The sequence below is a fragment of the Neopsephotus bourkii genome, unplaced genomic scaffold (assembly GCF_033783945.1).
Source record: "Neopsephotus bourkii isolate Nb327-2 ecotype Australia unplaced genomic scaffold, CSIRO-AGI_Nbou_v1 NB_1189, whole genome shotgun sequence".
In the NCBI taxonomy this organism is placed as follows: Eukaryota; Metazoa; Chordata; class Aves; order Psittaciformes; family Psittacidae; genus Neopsephotus; species Neopsephotus bourkii.
Genome location: NW_026901674.1, coordinates 2,510,847 through 2,529,781, shown reverse-complemented (window position 1 = coordinate 2,529,781; position 18,935 = coordinate 2,510,847). Strand labels below are relative to the sequence as shown.

At 39.6% G+C, this 18,935-nt stretch overlaps 1 protein-coding gene across 12 annotated transcripts in view; it reads right to left on the bottom strand.

Annotated features, from left to right (window-relative positions):
- ATE1 (arginyltransferase 1) overlaps window positions 1–18,935 on the bottom strand; it is an 87,534-nt gene that overhangs the window by 9,662 nt on the left and 58,937 nt on the right. For all 12 annotated transcript variants that reach the window (XM_061364174.1, XM_061364184.1, XM_061364171.1 and 9 more), the window contains one exon: window positions 13,931–14,051. In XM_061364174.1, coding sequence (XP_061220158.1) covers window positions 13,931–14,051 — 121 coding nt within the window. The remainder of the gene's footprint in view (window positions 1–13,930; window positions 14,052–18,935) is intronic.

The following is an 18,935-nucleotide window of genomic DNA, read 5'->3' as shown; positions in this document are numbered from 1 at the left end:
TATTTCTAATTCAAAAATGAAACGCGGTGCTCCTGCTAACCCCTGAAATAACGCTGTTTCTGATTATAACTTTCAGTTTCCTTAAATGCTACTTAAACCCCGTGGAACAAAGAAAGCATTTGGCCATCTTCACTTTGTGCTTCGACTCCCACGCTACACAGGGAACACCCATAGCAGCATGAAACAGGGGAAGAAAGAAAGGAAACAGAAAGGAAACCACACCTAATTCAAAATCTAAAGTATTTAAACCTGTGCCATTAACTGAAACCTGTGCTTCACTCTGGAACTGGTCTTTGAAGGAAAGACCCGTCTAAATAACTCACATTATAAATTAGCTTCCATTTTGCTTAAAAATGGAATCTCAGAAAAACTATTGTTATCTCTAAGCATTAGATCTATAGGGAAAAATACAGAGATTAACACTTGACGACAGCTGCATTTACAGACCGACAGCCCAAAAGGGGACGTTGGATTTGGGGTTTGTTTCAAGTTGTTCCTGGGTTTTCATTTGCAATTCTGAAGCTGTTGTACCTGCATGGATTTAAAGATGAACACAGTGTTCACATTTTCCAAACCAAAGATTAACGGGTTTAACATTCCATTTACAAGGAATTAAAAAGTTTCCTGATAACCCAAAGCTTTCAAACTAGGTGTGAAAATGATCAAAAGAGGCACCCATCCTTTGCTGGTTACACCATGGCCATGTCAACTGATTTGAGAAGCACTACAGCCTTGTGGAATGCTTTTTGAAAGAAAGCTCCAGCTGCTTTACATAACCCTGTCACAGTCAATGAGCAATGATTTTAAACCAATACCTTTAAAAGGAAGAAACAAATGGACTTTTCCGATTTTATGACTGAACTATAGGCGATATTAATGACTGGAAATAGAAGATTTCCACCTCAGTCACAAGTCTAACTATTTGACCACTGAATTTAAGCTCGTTTTTCACTCAATTTAAAGCATTATTTCTTTGTGCTCAACAGCAAAGCATAGGAGGAAATCATCCTCAAAACCTAAATGACAACACACAGTGATGAGATAATATCCATTCATAGTAATATTTATATACGACAGTGACTTGAAATGTGTTTCTTCTCATACTGCTTCTGTATTACTAGACTCACACATTAAGAACTATTAAAGACCAGCATGCTTTGGGGTATAAATGCTAACTCAAACCAAAATAAGACTACAGCTAAAATGAAGCATAAACAACAATAACAAAATTCAATGAAAAGGATTCTTAATGAAATCCAGACAGCACAAGTCACAAAGGGAGTACAGTAAAACACTCAGGATATTCTCAGTCAGCCAACTCTTTGCAAGTCCTCTACCAAGGGAAAAACAGGAACTTCTGCAATCAATGTTTTAGAAAGAGAATGTTTCAGAGGGGGAAAATGCACTTCATCAAAACATTATCAATGATCCTTAAAAGATGAAGACAGAAGAATTAAGAGTTTTACAAGTATAACTTACAGGGAACTTTAAAATGGGTTAAGACAGGAAGTAGCAGAAAGGCTAAATCCTAAAGACGCTTTCCGAACAAAACTTTTGGGCTTTGTGCCTGAAATCATACAACTGGTTTATGATTTGCAATTCAATCTTGAGAAGGGAGCAGACTAATCACTTGACAAAACGCATTCAAAAGCCACTAGCACTGCTGTGCCACACGGAAACAATAACTCATTGTGTTTTGACTCTTATTATTCTAGTAGTAAACATGAATAGGGGCCAATGGAAAACATTTCCTGTGAATACAGCAATTCAGAGGAGCTCTCAGTTTCAGCTGGAATTCACAGCAACCAGCAATAGCTTCTGGCTTACCTGCAAATACAGCCCTTGGACTACGTTGCCTAACCCACACTTGACTAAAAATCCACATTTGGACACATATGAAAGGGATGCCCATAAAACAATAAGTATAAAATTCACAATGTATTTATGAGGAGCTCCCACATAATGCAATTATTCTAGCCTACCTCAATTTATTATCATGAAATATGGTGACTGGGAAATGGCTACTGAAGGGCTGGACTTAAATGATACTGATATTTCTCCAAGACTTGCTTTTCAGGGATGCACTATGAAAAAAGCCAAGTAGTACCTGGGGAAAATGTCACTTAAATGAGAATGAACAACTTCCCATTTGAAAAACAGTATCTGGTGCCTCCAAAGCCAAGACACTAATACAAAAACCAAGGAATCTAATGCAGTAGATGGCAGGGTGACAAAGATAACTATTTCACTTTTAGATGCTCTTCCAGAAGACAAAATGAACTAGTCAGTTCTTTTGAAGTTGTATCTCTGATTATTCTTGATTACTTCAGATACGAGAAATGACCATGTGAACTGCCAATGAAGAATATTAACTGCACGCTCGGGAGGCTTTTGGGATTGGGTGTTTTGTTTGTTTTTCTTGATTTAAATGGGCTTTTTGCTCATCTAATCAACTTTCAAATATGCCTTTAGTTTAAATGCATCATGCAGCTCTGCAGACCTCAACACAAGAGGGACATGGAGCTGTCGGAGCAAGTCCAGAGGAGGCCACGGAGATGCTGCGAGGGCTGGAGCAGCTCTGCTCTGGAGCCAGGCTGAGAGAGCTGGGCTGGGGCAGCCTGGAGAAGAGAAGGCTCCTGAAGGGGAGACCTTAGAGCAGCTCCAGTGCCTAAAGGGGCTGCAGGAAACCTGGAGAGGGGCTTGGGACAAGGGCCTGTAGGGACAGGCCAAGGGGAATGGTTTGAACCTGCCAGAGGGGAGACTGAGCTGAGCTCTTAGGCAGAAGCTCTTCCCTGTGAGGGTGCTGAGGCACTGGCACAGGGTGCCCAGAGAAGCTGTGGCTGCCCCATCCCTGGCAGTGTTCAAGGCCAGGTTGGACACGGGGGCTTGGAGCAAGCTGCTCTAGTGGAAGGTGTCCCTGCCCATGGCAGGGGTTGGAGCTGGATGAGCTTTATGGTCCCTTCCAACACAAACTGTTCAATGATTCCATGCATGTAAGGACAGAAGCAGAACTGCAGCAGGTACAGCTCAGTTTTAATGTTTGCAAGACACTAGTCCAGTGCTGTCCTGCAGCCTGTTTCCCTAAACTAGGGGTGACTGCAGCACCCAGCCCATCAGCAGACTGCACAAGGTGGTTCTGCAGATCCAGATTAGCTTGCTCAAAGTTTTACACGCTTATTCTTGCCCCAATTCATTTTTGCTGGACTCTGCAGGCACTTCTAATTCCTAATTCTGATTCCTGCGTTCTGGGAAGGTTTATTTTCTCTGGGTCAGCACTGAACCAGACCAAGCTTTATTCTGCATCAGATGCATCTCCCCTATGGCTCTCAGAACCTTTGTTAGCCGAGTTTTTCTGTTCCCCAAGGTATCCAAGTTATTCAGAATAACACAGGAATATTCAGTATTTTGAGCTGCTCATTTCTCTTTAGAGACAGAGAAAATCATGGACAAAATCCAACACGCAGTTGGAAACAGCACAAAAAAAGGAACACTAATTTCCTCACTATCAGGGAATTAAAAACTGCACACGTGTCCTTCCAGAGAATTTACTTGTCTCAAGAACACCATCAGAAGTGACTCAGTTACTGTTGGGAGAGACACATTAAACGCGCCATTAAATCCGTGAATTAAATGTTGAGAATACTAAATTAAGGATGTATTTTGAAATAGAAAAGATGAGGGATGGAAAGCAAGCGCCACACAAACACTGCCAGTAGGGATGAATGAAATATTTCATTAATTTCTTATGAAAAACATGAGTAAATATTTTTCTAGATAAAAGCAGAATGCTTATCTCATTCCTAACTCGAGTAGAACTTGAAAACTGGTAAGTACACTGACATCCCAAACAGAACAGCTTATTCCATCTATTTCCTGAGCATATTTTGCATGTGAAAAAGGAGCACTACATAAGCTGTATTTTCATGTCAACTATTAACTATTGCTAATAATAATAATAGTTATAATAAAATAATAAAAATTAACTAATGTCAACTATTAACACCTTGTCATTCAGTAAGATTCACCCAAGGAGCCAAATCCTGGACTCCACTAAAATCAGTGATTTTCCATCTGTGAAATGACACGAAGAGGTACTCTAAGCTTTGTCACACAAATAGTGACTAAGGAGGTGTACTGACCTCCTTCCAAGAACGTGAATTTCTGTAACTTCCAATGATTCCAAAGCTGCCATTTATGGCATGTAAAAGTGCTTTAGTCTTTATTTTTCATGTCAAATTACAGCAGCTAAAATTGAAGAAAAAGAGTTATTGCCTCATAGATTTTGGGAGTCATTTTGCACTGCACAAATGAAGAAAAAGCACTTTGCAACTTTAATAGTTACCCTCACCCTCTGGATTATAAACTTGCTTCCAGGGAATTAAAGGCATTCTCCGTGGATGGGCTAGAAATATTAATCAAAATCAACGGAGTTTCAGCAATTCTGGATGAGCTTTTTTGATTCTATTTTATAAACATATTTTCAGATACTGATTTTCATCACACTTGTGCAAGAATAAAAATTTTTAGCTGTTTTATGTCTTTTTCTGAAGGAAAAACCCTAGGGACTGACCCTGAGCCAGCTGACAGTGAGGGGCAGCTAAAGATGACTTCAGGCTTTCACAAGGAAGCTTCCTAGAATTCCATTTTCAACCAGACTTCCAGAAACTTTTAATCCCAGGTTTTAATGACACTTCAAACTAACAGCAAAATGCAATAATGAGCCCCCAGCTTGCAATGACAGTACAACCAATGGGATAAAAGACAATACAAAACTATGAGGGTTATGCTTTAAGGAGTTGCAGCTCCAAAAAATGGGATGGAAAAGGAAAAAATGTGAAAGACTAAATGAGTTAAATACCATTTAATAAAATATTTGAACTTCATAGAAATGAAAATGGCAGAAAGCAGTAAAAGGATCTTCCAAAAAGAAGGGAAAATCAAAGAAATCTCAAAGATTGATAAATGAGGAGGAAGAAACAGAAATACAAGAGTCAAGCTGACATTTCCAATTGCAAACGTTTCCATGAAATAGGCAAAAAACCTGAAGCAATTGGCAGTAGTTTATCGACCATATAAATCAGATTACAGCAATCAATTTGCTGGCTAAATTAATTAAAACATGGAAGCAATTATGTTCCATGTGAGAAGTTGGGATGATGTCACCAGGACAGCCAGTAATCATGTTCTGAGGCACCCAGGGCCGTTACAAAAGGTCTGACCCTGGAAAAAGTTTGCCATGGTGGCTGGTGGCGTGTGGCTGAGCAAGGCACATGCCTGCGGTGTCGCTTCCACAGCTGCTCTGTATCTGCAGCTAATTACAGCTTTTAACTTTTATCGCGTTTTGAAATGAAGCCCATATGCTGGTTATCCTCAGCATGGCCCGAATCTGCATGATCTCCCTGCTTATCCCATATTATTTCATTTTTCAGTTCTGTTCTCATGTTTCTAACACCTTCTGCATATGGAAAATGAGTCCTACAAGATTTGGCACTCCTTGACCTTCCCCACATTCCCCTGAATCTTCACCAACCAATGAGTTCACTTCTGGTCCAGCCATCAAAAAAAAGCATAATTCTTCTTCTAGAGAGGCAATATTCAATCAATATAAGTATTGAATATTGATTCAAATGGTGAAGAAGTATCTTCAGCACAGCACACAACCATCTCTCCAATGGGAGAAGTATGTCAGGGTATCTTTATTTTCCAAGCAAAGTCCTCAAATAAAATAAGTAATTTCAAGATACATCCGTTCATTACACAATTTTTATAACAGTCATTCTGGATTAAAACACACTTTTGGGAATTCTGAAGTCCCAGCCAATTGTTTCATGAACTCCACTAGAAGCAGACCTGGAGATACTGGCACAGGGTGTCCAGAGAAGCTGTGGTTATCCCATCCCTGGCAGTGTTCGAGGCCAGGTTGGACACAGGGGCTTGGAGCAAGCTGCTCTAGTGGAAGTTGTCCCTGCCCATGGCAGGGGTTGGAACTGGGTGAGCTTTAAGGTCCCTTCAACCCAAACCATTCTGTGATTCTGTAATTCCAAGTCAGACAATGGTGCTTCTCAAGGGACATTGGTTTACTCTGCTACATATATGTCAGAAGATCTCTTTAGAATATCAATAAATACAAACCTGTAAATCAGAAATATTTAGGAAAGATTGAGATTTGCTAGAAGGATGCAAAATGAAGTTCATATTATGACCATACTTCAAATCACATTTTAAAGACCTTTCTGTCCTTGCAATTGTTTTGGGAGACTCCGCTGCAGAGCTCATGGTTCAGTGTCATTTCTAACCCCCACACACCAATTTATGCAGTGCCAGTTTTTAGGAGCCACCAGTTGAGTTAACAGCACTACCTTTCTGTTACAGAAGCAGTGGAATAGTTGAGCGTATTTTCGTGTATGAGGCTAAAACCCCATGACAGTCCTTTCAATTTAATCCAAACATACTAAAAAGAAAAGGGAAAATTGCATCTGGCTATACCTTCTTGGCACTATCTTCGTTGTTTAAATATCTTGTATGCTCAAGGATCACACTGGATTTAGAAATCTGCATTCTGATGATTCTAAGTGTTTATAAACCTAATTAGAAACAGATACAAACTTGTAAGATGTATCTCTTCGAAAGAAGCTGCTAGAAAGAACGGATAAATCTCTCTTTTTCTTGATTATAGACTTTACATTTATTACCAATAGCTCTGATAACATAGTGGAAAGTTAGTTCTTTAGAAGAATTTAGATCATGATTTACCAAAACTTACTTAAACTGTTTCCTACCTTGCCAAAGTACACAACACTGTATCTTTAAAGAATTATAAACAGCAGTTGGTTAGAGCACACCAGCAATTTCTCCCTAATCAGATGATTGCACAGTTCTAAACAGTTTGTTTAATGTTTTCCATCTGTGAGGGTTTTGTGACCACATTTTCATCGTCTCAAGAACTTCACTGCATTTCTCCTTATAAACATTAATCTGCATCACAACGACCCTTATAAACATGAATGGATACTGTCTTCCGCATTAATCCATCTGAGTAGATTTGAAGCTGCACCCCTACACGTACCCATCAGTTTGCCAAGGATCTACACTATGAGACGTGACCAAATGGCAACCACAGTTCACTCTGTTAATATAAATACGTAACCCTGGCTTTTCCATTCACAGAAGGAAGAGAAGCAAGACCAGGATCATATTAATACTCTATATTATTTTAATATATCTTAAAATTAAACAGCCACTGGACTTGATGTGGAACGAAAAAATCAAATATTTGCCTTCACAATAAATGTAAAACATGGTTGAAATATGCCCTTTTCATTAGCAAGGAATAGTATCTAAACTGTGCATAAAATTACAGGTTTTGTAAAACACAGCACTAGAAATCAACATTATTGAAACAGTTGCTTTCTGGTGAAAGCACTATCCACACAAATATATATTTAAAATCAATACTTTTGTATGAACTGCCCAAACCTGCAGATTTCTAGGTGAATTCTATTTACTAGAACTAACAACCCTAAGTTTCATGCACGAAGCATTAAGTTACATAATCAAGTCACTAGTAAAAGGATTCAGAAGTTATTAAACACTGGGCATGTTGCTTGGTTTTGCTGCTCTAGCTTCTTATGTGCAGAATAACAATGCTGCAGAGCTGTGGAAACTGTCATCTTGTATGCAGCAAAGAAAATGGAATTAGTTCTGTAATAGCTCAGAAAGATTTATTTCTGAAGGGGAAAAAAAGGTTTTTTTTCAGCTTTTATTTCCAGAAGCTTTAAATAAATGATAAAATCTTGCAACAAAAGTTATAAAACTACTACAGAAGAAGAGTGTAAATCTTAATTGTCTTTAGTTCAAACAGTGATTTGGTATCAACTTTGTTCGTAAGGTTGAATGGGGTTTATTTAACAGTGATTCTTGCAAGACTGAAAGGAGACCTCTCACTTTAAATTCTGACCTCTACACAGCTATGTGCAGTGGCCAGGACTCTGGCACTCCTGGAAAGCAGAGCTCAGGCACCAATTTTAGTGTATGTGTTGGTTTGGTTTTGGGGGGGTTTCCAAAGGCTAAGACTTGTATGTGAACACAAGGCAATTTAGAAGACCTTGGATTTCACCATCTGCCTTTTGTGTAGATGTAGCCCCACCAGTTCCTGGGTGGCTGCAGGCAGATCATTGAAAAGCACAGAAAAGACAAATTATCTTCGCTTGACTTCAATGCCTATCGTCATTTTGGCTCAGACCAGCTGGAAAAAGTCTAAAGCCTCAATTCCTCTAAGGACTTCCACGCCTCTCCTGGAAGAAGGCAAGGTCTTTATTGCTACGTGGAGATGACAGATGCAATGTCTGGTCTGCATCAAGAAGAGTGAGAGGAAAGTGGTTGCTGAACTGTTAGGCACTGGCAAATTTATGGCATATGACTGGCTTTGTGACCTCTTTGGGTTTTCATATCTAGCTTTTTTTCTACGTAGTGGATCTAAAAACTAGCCTCATTCATCCCTACAAATATCTAGATGGACTTTCAAGTTTTAATCTTACCGTTACTTATTTCAACAGCTTTCTTCTGTTCTTGTCAAGTCCTCATCATTCTCCCTGTATGAACTACTGCAAAATTTACTTTCCTGTCTTTCCATGCATGGAAAGCATGGATCAGCTACCAAATCACAGAATCACACAATGGTTTGGGTTGGAAAGGACCTTAAGATCATCCAATTCCAATCCCCCTGCCATGGGCAGGGACACCTCACACTAAACTATGCCACCCAAGTCTCTGTCCAACCTGACCTTGAACACTGCCAGGGATGGAGCATTCACAACTTCCCTGGGCAACCCATTCCAGTGCCTCACCACCCTCACAGCAAAGAACTTCCTCCTTTTATCCAATCTAAACTTCCTCTGTTTCAGTTTTAACCCGTTACCCCTTGTCCTGTCACTACAGTCCCTGATGCAGAGTCCCTCCCCAGCATCCCTAAAGGCCCCCTTCAGATACTGGAAGGCTGCTATGAGGTCTCCATTTATATTTAAAATCAGTAGTTTTGTATGAACTGCCAAAGGAAGTTCAAGGAAACAAAACTGCTTCAAAGGAAGCTCCTTTGTGTCTCCGGTATTCTTCATTTCTCCTACACCTCTCATGCTGCAAAAGACTTATCCATAACCTCTAAAAGATAATTAATGTACTTCCTTAGATCCCTCTTTGAAACTCTCCTTCACTGTGTTGTTTATAAGAAAATTCATAGAGTTTAGTCTATTACTATGCTACTATAATTTAGTCTATTACTATACTTGACCAGACAAACCAGAAGTTTCTTTATACCATCTGTTTGCATCCATTGTGGTTTGAGTTAAGACACTTTGGAGCAAAGAGTGTCTTGTCTCCATGAACACACAAAGCCAACAGAGGAGACTATGTATGCCTTTGTTAAGTGTATATTTCAACACTTAAGTACTTTCATTTCAATTAATGTATTGCATTTGATTCCATTTTGATTTCACTCTATTATTAGATATACAGGAAGTTGAACAGATGTGTATCAGCTCAGGCAATATATCAACTTCAGCAAACAAATGAGTCAAGGCAAGAAAAGTCCTTTTTGATCTGCACTACTAGAAGCTTCTGCTCAAAGCAGTGGACACAGGGAGATGGGAAGCTGCTTCCACCACTGAGACTGGCACAGGCAATTCAGATCAAGCCTACCTTTTTCACGTGGGTAACAGCACCCTGTTCACCCTGGCTGGCACAATGTGCACCCCACATGTATGACACAGTCAGAAGACCATAAAACTATCAAGGCTTTGAAGCCACCACATTGAGATTGTATCTGCCCGTATCTGAAGTTGCTTCTTTAAAGTCTTGACAGTCCAGTGCTGATGGGAATAAAGAACTGAGGTTTCCCACTGATTTAACTATCATCCCAAAAGTAGATTTTCACAATGATTTTATTCATGAACATATTTTTCTCAGGCTGAAACAAACTGAAAATCTCAACAGATGTTAGAAAAAGACATGGCACTGGATTACTGTCAGGAAAAAATGGTCAGTGGAAGGATAAAAGCATTGCCGGGATGCCAAGTACATTATTTGTAATTCTTTTCATACTGCATTTGTTCTGTGGACAAAGCTGCAGATGAAAGCACCAACAAAGTAAAACCCTGAAGACTGCTTTGAGAGAAGGAAGATAACTCATAGGACAAACAGACCATACCCAGGAATATGTCAGCAGACACCATCATGTGAATGAATTTCGATCACCAGCTTTGGTATGTTGTCAAAGTCACTGACAAGTATTTATCTGTAAAGCAATCTTTTAATTAACTTCTTAATATAACTCTATCTGTGCTTCCATCTAATAGCCTGTTAAATGAAGTTTAGCACCACCTCAATATTCAGAATGCATTAGTATCCAAAGAATCTATTATTTTATTTATCTATTAATCTCTGTATTTATCTATAAGTGACTTTTATTATTAACCACTAATAGCGATCAGGGGACTTAAGCACCTCCAAGACATTTTATTTTCAGTATTTGGGGCATTTTCCCTCCTATATAATATAAAAGATATATAATATAAAAGGGTCTTTCCCTTACAGGCTAAGAAAGTTGGGGCTGTTCAGCCTGGAGAAGAGAAGGCTGTGTGAAGACTTCATAGAAGCCTGCCAGTATCTGAAGGGGGCCTATAAGGATGCTGGAGAGGGACTCTTCCTCAGGGACTGTAGTGATAGAACAAGGGGTAATGGGTTAAAACTTAAACAGGGGAAGTTTAGGTTGGATATACGGAAGAAGTTCTTTCCCGTGACGGTGGTGAGGCACTGGAATTGGTTGCCCAGGGAAGCTGTGAATGCTTCGTCCGTGGCAGTGTTCAAATCCATTTTGGACAGAGCCTTGGGCAAGACGGTCTAGTGTGAAGCGTCCCTGCCCATGGAACCGGGTTATCTTGAGATCCTTTCCAACCCAAACCATTCTGTGATTCTATCAACACTGTTTGAGTGTTTCGATGCATGCTTTTTTCCTGAAGTAGCTGATATTTTTCAATACATGTTAGGAACTGCACATAAAGGACCCACTAGCAGTTTATTTATCACATTTGGGTGTTTGCTGACACAAGACCTCATTGCTGTCTTTGTGTGACTGCAGAGTTTTGAGGTTAAGTAAGGTTGGATCTCATTACACTGGCCAGAAGTAGTGAAGAGTTGGACCTGGTTCAATCACCAGGTGCCCATGATTTGCCATCCTAAACAATACAGTTATTCTGGTTCTTGGGATTGCTTTTTTAAGTTATTAACTGTTAGACACATTTCTAGACTTGTCTCTGTGCTATAAAGAGTTAAGAACTCTGTTTAGTTTTGCCCGTCCTCTTCTTCATTCTCAAACTGTTAACAAAAGTACCAGACATCAGAAGAGGGGGATGGAAAACAATACACTTTAAACACCATTTGAAAATGCACAAGCTTGGAACAACCACATAATGCAAACCAGGCAAAACTGCTCTGCAAATATCAATTAATATTGTCTGATACTTTAAAATAAATTCAGCACTTTGTTTTTCTTTTTCTGTTCTTTCTTCCAGAAAAGAAAAAAATAAATCTGATTATAGGAAAGAGCTCTGCAGTGTAATGTGCATGGATACTCAGAAATCCTTGTCCTCTTGAAGAGACTTGGATGGTTCTCTCTGAAGCAGCACTCATTGCTGCTCTATGATGCATTTTTATAACCTGCAACTGGTACATTTATTAGCTTGGGGTTTTTTTACTCTTTTAAAGGGAGGGAAAAGAAGTTCAAAGTTACCAAACACGATCATCAAGCTAGTGTGAGGTAATGTTTCAGAAATGTTCTGGCATTACAGACAATACTAAAAGATGACCATTTCCAGGGACTGTTTCATTGCCCCAGGCAGCAATGCAAGTTGCACTATTTCCCCCAGTGGTTGACTGGTTCTTGCCCTCAGTTTCTATGTTGGAAGCCCCACTCCTGATAGAACACAATCTGCCTAACTGACATAATTATGGGCAGTATAACAGAAAGCTGATTCAAGAGGAATAAAGCACATGATCATTCCTGATGCTCTTTTTAAAAGTCACTGTAGCTTCATTAAATTCCTATTACTTACTATTGTGGAGAGTAAAGAAGAAGGAGACTGATTTTACAGCTGAGAAATAGCTTCCTTGGAGCTAGCAGCCACTTAAACCTCAAATGACGATAAGCTCACAGCAGGCCCAATGCATTTCAACGTGTAGCTGTGTTTTAATTTCTTTAAGCCACAGGGCATATGTCATGGTTCCAGTAATGTCTGGAGTGAGAGACTATGTGCTGATAATGCTGCAAAGTTTTAGACCCTGGCATTCCCACGTGCATGGCATGCCACAGGAATTCAAAAGAACTGAGATGATGATGATGCCCCTTTGCTTGTTTGGGGTTCACAACTTCAAAGGCAGTAGTTTAGTTGTCATTTTTACACTCTCTGAATACCAAGAGTATCTTGAACATCATTGGCCCCCAACACCATTTCCCTTCTTCCTCCTACCTTGTAATTTGCTTCCAATATCCTCTCACCAACCTAATGATTATTCTAGTTAATCAAGACATGGTGTGCCACCCATTTACATCTCTTACACACTGAGCTTGTCCCATGGTGATAAATGCTCTTTCCAGAGAGGACTCAAGCATGCTCCCCAGTCAATTTCCCACCACTTCAAATGTCCACCTGCACAACCAGCACTGAAGAACATTCTATGCTCTTTGCACATTTAAGCTGATTCTGCTACTAAAACTTTTAAATCAGTATCTGTATCTGAACCTCAGTTTTGTGGTTCTTACAACGTTCCAGCGGAGCAACCAAGTCACAGCATAAGCAGTAGCACACAAAGGAGAAGGAAAAGCAAGGAACTCAAGCAGAAGTTCACAAACCTGCTGAAGGGTCAGTCATCTCCCTCCAAATTCCATTAATGTACCTCCACCCTCCCCTTTCAACACTTAACAGGTAGTGAATGAAAACTGTATTGAACCATAGCCATGAAAGTAAAGAGAAAGAAGCAGTTGTTGAAGACCACTCAGAGACAGCCAAATCTGTATTTTGATGGCTAGAAACAGACCATGGTGTTACATACTCTTGAGCTTAATCACTGACATTTCTGAACAATACCACAGCCTTTCCCAACTGCTGTTCACTAGAGAAAGAGAAAATCTCAGGAAAAGGATATTCAGCAATTTGCAATTAATAGAAAACAGCTGATCAGTTTTTCCTTTCCATCCAAGCACCACACCAAGCATCTCTAACACAGCTCCCTCAGGGCCTGCACTCAGCCCACAGAGTCAGTAGCTACAAGTCCATGTATTTCTTTCTGTTCAATTGCATTGTTTTACAGTATCATTCCTGTATTATGTTCTGGTCAGTAATATTTTCCACTATTCCATGCTGGCAAATCACAAAGTACCTACTTTACAGAATGTAAAAACCTATTTCTCATCTACTTCAAGACATTTAAGGTGTTTCTGCTGTTCATTGCGCTCTTCAAATTCACTGACAGATTGTTAAACTAAACCTGCCAGCTTGTTTCTTAACAAAAGCACTTGATACCTCTAAGCTTCTCCAGCCCTTTCACCTTCCTGTATTAATTCTAATTCCCTTTCTTTATGCATTCACCTGACTGGAATGTAAGGGAGGAACAATTATTTGATTTGTTTTATTCATGCACAGAATAACAAATTATTCTCAAGGCAGAAATAGGTGCTATTTTAAACTATACCTAGTCTGGAAAACAGGATGCACTTAACACTGTATTGCTCTCTTTTGACTAAGGCTTAATGGAATTGTGAATTTTATACTTTTTGTCCTTTACAGGGAAAATTTCCATAATGCTTCAGCATCAGGTGACATCAATACACTATAAAAACAAGACAGACAATGTATAGGCTTAGCACTATTTATAAACTCACCTGCTTTTCCATCCTGGTTGAATCGACAGTACTTTGAGTGTTCAAGCAGCGGGAGACATTGCTCAATAGGCATCCAGATGTATGTCTCTGGGCACAACAAGTCAGAGGGCCTGTACTGACCCTAGAAAGGAGAGAAATAAAAACAAGGAGAAAAAGAGAGTCATCGTATCAGTTGCACAAGAACACTCTGGCTAAACCTTTCCAGATTTTCCCATGAACAAGGAATAGTTTTAATCTAATCTACACCAAATGAGTCAGAAACGGCTTCACTGAAGCTGAAATCACAGCCTTACTTCTTCAGTAATTTCAGCACCACCTCAGGAATACAAACTCAGCCTTGGCACTTGATGAAAACATAAAATTAACATAACACATTTTTATGGTATCCAAGAAGAACTGGAAAGGTTTTGGCTTTGCTGACTGAAACGCGGTATTTAAGTTATCCTCTAGAGCTCTGCTGAGCTGGTGCCGACACTAAAAAACTCAGCACCTCCAAAGCAGCTCATCTCGAGTGGTGGCAATTCCAGCAAACAATGGACACCAAATCAAAAGCCCTAATAGAAGAAATCACTTAAAAGTGAGAAGGATGCTCTTTTTATTGCATTTGTGATGAAGCATTTTGGTCACTGTTACTTAAATAGCAGCATTTTCTTTGTAATTCATGGAGTTTTTCCTGGAAAAGCTTACAGGTAATGAACGATTAGTGAAATGCTACCATTTTCCCTTGATTTATTAAAAAGGCATTCTTTGCAGACATTCCCAGAAATTAAGCAGCCATCATTATTTTCCCTTCAGCTGCAGTGAAAAATCACCACCTCAGCAATAATAACCTCCTTGAATCAGATCTTCCTTTGATTTGAAATAAGATTATTCACCAGCCCGTAACCTGAGTCAAAACTCTATCTTTGAGCCATTATTCATTTTCTCCATACCCTCCCAATGTGTAGAGCCATATGGTGACAATATCAAATCCATTTTTAAACTGAAAATTCCTTATACTTACCAGCTTGAAAAAGACATACACAAAACAGAATGAAAAAGTTTAAGGCTCTCAATTATACAGGTCTTGAAGGAACAGCATTAGAATGGGCATTATAAGGATTCACACTGCAGTTGATGCAACTAAGAGTTCTTCTCGTCAAATACTTTAAATAGGAAATGAAGTTGATCAGCTTGATGTCAACTTGATTTTTATTCCAACATCTACTGTGAAAAAAAGGTAAGGTGGCCTTGACCAAGGTTTGGGAAGGGACATAGATAGTCACTGTGGCTACAATCTGGTGATAAGAACTTGATTTTGTAAGTTGCATTCACAAGCTTTGCTGTTCTGGTAGACAAAATCTTATTCAACAATACCCAATTTTGGAGAATCAGAAGAACCTTTCTTTAACGTTTGCAGAGATTCCCAGTTCCTTTTGTTCTCTTAAGGTTTGAATCTTCACAGGCTTCCAGTACCTAAAGGAGCTACAAGAAACCTGGAGAGGGCCTTTGGACAAGGGCCTGTAAGGGCAGGGCAAGGGGAATAAATGGCTTGAACCTGCCAGAGAGACTGATGAGCTCTTAGACAGAAGCTCTTCCCTGTGAGGGTGCTGAGGCGCTGGCACAGGGGGTGCCCAGAGAAGCTGTGGCTGCCCCATCCCTGGCAGTGTTCAAGGCCAGGTTGGACACAGGGGCTTGGAGCAAGCTGCTCTAGTGGAAGGGGTCCCTGCCCATGGCAGGGGTTGGAACTGGATGAGCTTAAGGTCCCTTCCAACACAAACCAGGCCGGGATTCTATGATATTTACAGTAGAACTAACATTTTTTTACTATGTAACTCCCACTAACTGTAAATTGTTGAGTAAGAAATACAAAAATTACCTGTGATAAGAACAAAATCATAACTGTCCACATGAAAAAACCCAACCAAACCCAAACCAGGCTTCATGCTGAGCACTGTCACATACCTGATGTAGTTTTACAAAATGAGTCTGTATGACTCTCATTTTCTCATTTGAAAAACATTCCTTGTAACTACTGATGCTGCTTTTTGAGGTTATTTTTGCTATTTTTAATTAAATGTAAATTTTTATATTAAATTAAAACAATATCCCTCCCATTCCATGCAGAAGCTTAAACCTCCAGGCCTTAGAAAATCCTCTAAACCCAAGGAATGGAAATGACATTATTAAATAAACCACTTTGAAGCATTACGCTATCTAAACAGAAACAGTTGAAAGGTATGTGAAGGTAATGCTTAAAGAACACTTTTAGTCACCATTACTCAAATGAAACAATTTAAGGACCTGGGGAGAAAAAAATAAGCCTTTTCAGTCAGTTAAAAAAGAAAAAATAGAACATCATTTCTTGTTGATTTAAAGACATTTTCTCAACTGGCAACAGCGGCAGAAATAGCCAAGACAGCATCATTCAGATCTGTTGCTTAAGCACAGCAAGTACAAGGTGGCAATTTAGTCTTTTCTAGTTTTATGGATGCACTCAGAGCTATAAGTAAAGTCTGCTCAATCACTTACAGTTTTCCTACAAAGACACTGCCCCTGCATCTTGAAATGCAACACATTTGTGAGTCCAACACGTGAAAATTATTTCACATGCTGCCCTAGTCTAAATTTCCCCATTACTCCTATAACATCATATTCTGCCGTAAAATGGAACGTGCTGTGTGCAGTTGTGGTGTCCCAAATATAAGAAGGACATGAAGGTGTTGGAGCAAGTCCAGAGGAGGCCACGAGGATAAGAAGGGGCTGGCACCTCCTGTATGAAGACAGGCTGAGAAAATTGGGGAAGAGTAGGCTGCGTGGAGACCTGTGAGCAGCTTTCCAACATCTGAAGGGGGCCTACAAGGATGTTGGAGAGGAACTCTTCATCAGTGACTGTAGTCATAGGAAAAGGGGTGATGGGTTTAAACCGAAACAGGGGAAGCTTAGGTTAGATATCAGGAAGAAGTTCTTTAGTGTGAGGGTGGTGAGGCACTGGAACAGGTGGCCCAGAGAAGTTGTGAACACTCCATCCTCGGCAGTGTTCAAGTCCAAGCTGGACAGAGCTTTAGGCAACATGGTCTAGTGTTAGGCGTCCCTGCTTACGGCAGCGGGGTTGGAACTGGATGATATTAAGGTCCTTTCCAACCCAATTCTATGATTCTATGATTCTATGTATAAAATTAACTGCACTGCAGGATTACTAGTTTGGTTATAACAAGAAAGAGCTTTAGTACTGGGCAAAAGAGTAATGGCAAGAATTGATTATCCAGTCCATCACTGTAGGTTCAGTATTAATTTTGGGCAACCAAATACCCTACTTAGGAGGGAAAGAGGAAGAAATAGTTCTGAGGTGACTTCCTTTAGATGTTTTCCTTCCTTCAAATTTAGAATCTTGTTAATAAACACCCCTGAAGATACATGAAGCTGCGGTGATGACACACAGGGTAATTAGAAGGTAAAAATTAAACAAGTCATTGATGATCTTCAATATCCTCTCTATCCAAACACACTAGAAGTCAGCTATTTCTCCCGTAAAGGCATTTTATTTACACTACTGGTTAAACCCACATCCCATGACTCATTCCAGGAAGGAAGTGGTAGCACATAGACATACTGCAGCATTTCCCACTGAAGAACATTGGCGCTGTGTCTGTACTGATAGAATTAAAAAGGGAATCCACAGAATTTGTTAAATCAAATGCAACGATTTCCAAGGGCTTCTGCCTTTTCTTTCCCCACCCCTAAGTAGTTACTCTCAATTTGCTTCCTTTCTTACAAAAAACTCAATGTGAAAATAACTATGAATCCACTTCACCTTATTTTTGCCTCCTTTCCCTTATTTCTGGATTGTGAAAACAACTGAACCTGAGATCCCAGCCAGATTCTGCCTCATGTACAGGAGCAGCTTTACTTTATGAAAAATAGTCACATTTCATTATTCATTGTAAAACAACTGCATAATATTAAAAATTGCCTCTAAGAGTATTACTTACATTCATTGTCACTCTTACTATGGCTGATTTGCAGTATACACCTAACGTAAATCCAAAATAGAAAAGGGATCTCCTGAAGGGTGCTGCTCCAGAGCTATTTATCACCATCGAACTTCATCAGATTTGCAAAACTGGTTTTGAAAAAGATTTCTCTTTGGCTCCAGATTCAATTCGCCCACATCTCACAAGTAATTCCATCGATGGTAAAATTCCATAACTGAAAACATTTTGCTTTCTTTTATCTCGTACTATAACAGCTCTTGCACAGTAGCACTGTTTATGCTTGTCCAGACCATCTTGGCAATACTTAGACCACAAATCTTTCAACAAATGGTATCATCTTACAGACCATCCCTAAGCACCTATCTTATGTTTCAGCATCTTAAATCCAGTACCACCTGCTGCTGAAATGCACTCTGCCCATGTACAGCTGCACGTATTTCTGTCTGTATATTTTGTCAAGAAATATCCAACAAGACATAAAATGGGCTATTTTGAAATGGTTTTGGAAATAAAGAATACATTTTCCTTAAATTTCATTGGAGTTGGTGCTGTTTAAGATTTTCATGGACATCCAGAAACACCCTTCTGGAGACAGAATACAGGCACATTTTGAGCTGTTTGGAACAGCCACTGCAGGTCATAGTGGATGTTCACAGAATAGTCAAATATTGCATCTCTCACAGCCATCTACTCAGCAAAGACTAAAAGAACAGTGTAAACACATAGTGTTATTCTGCCAATGCTCTCTTGACCTCCAACACTTTGCAATACAGATCTTTCCCCAACCAGGTAACTTTAGTAATGATGCATTCAATAATCCTGAACAACTGCTTTGACTTCCTTCAATCTGCAAACTTTAGTCCATTGCTACCTCTAGTCCAGAAATGCAGTGAACAATCACTGCATTATCACCATGTTGCTCATGATTTTATACATGATGGTACCTCCACCAGACTGAAGGGACCTAAACTCTGTACTGCATCCTTTCATGTAAGCTATTCTATACCTTTACCTATCCTAGTCAATCCCTC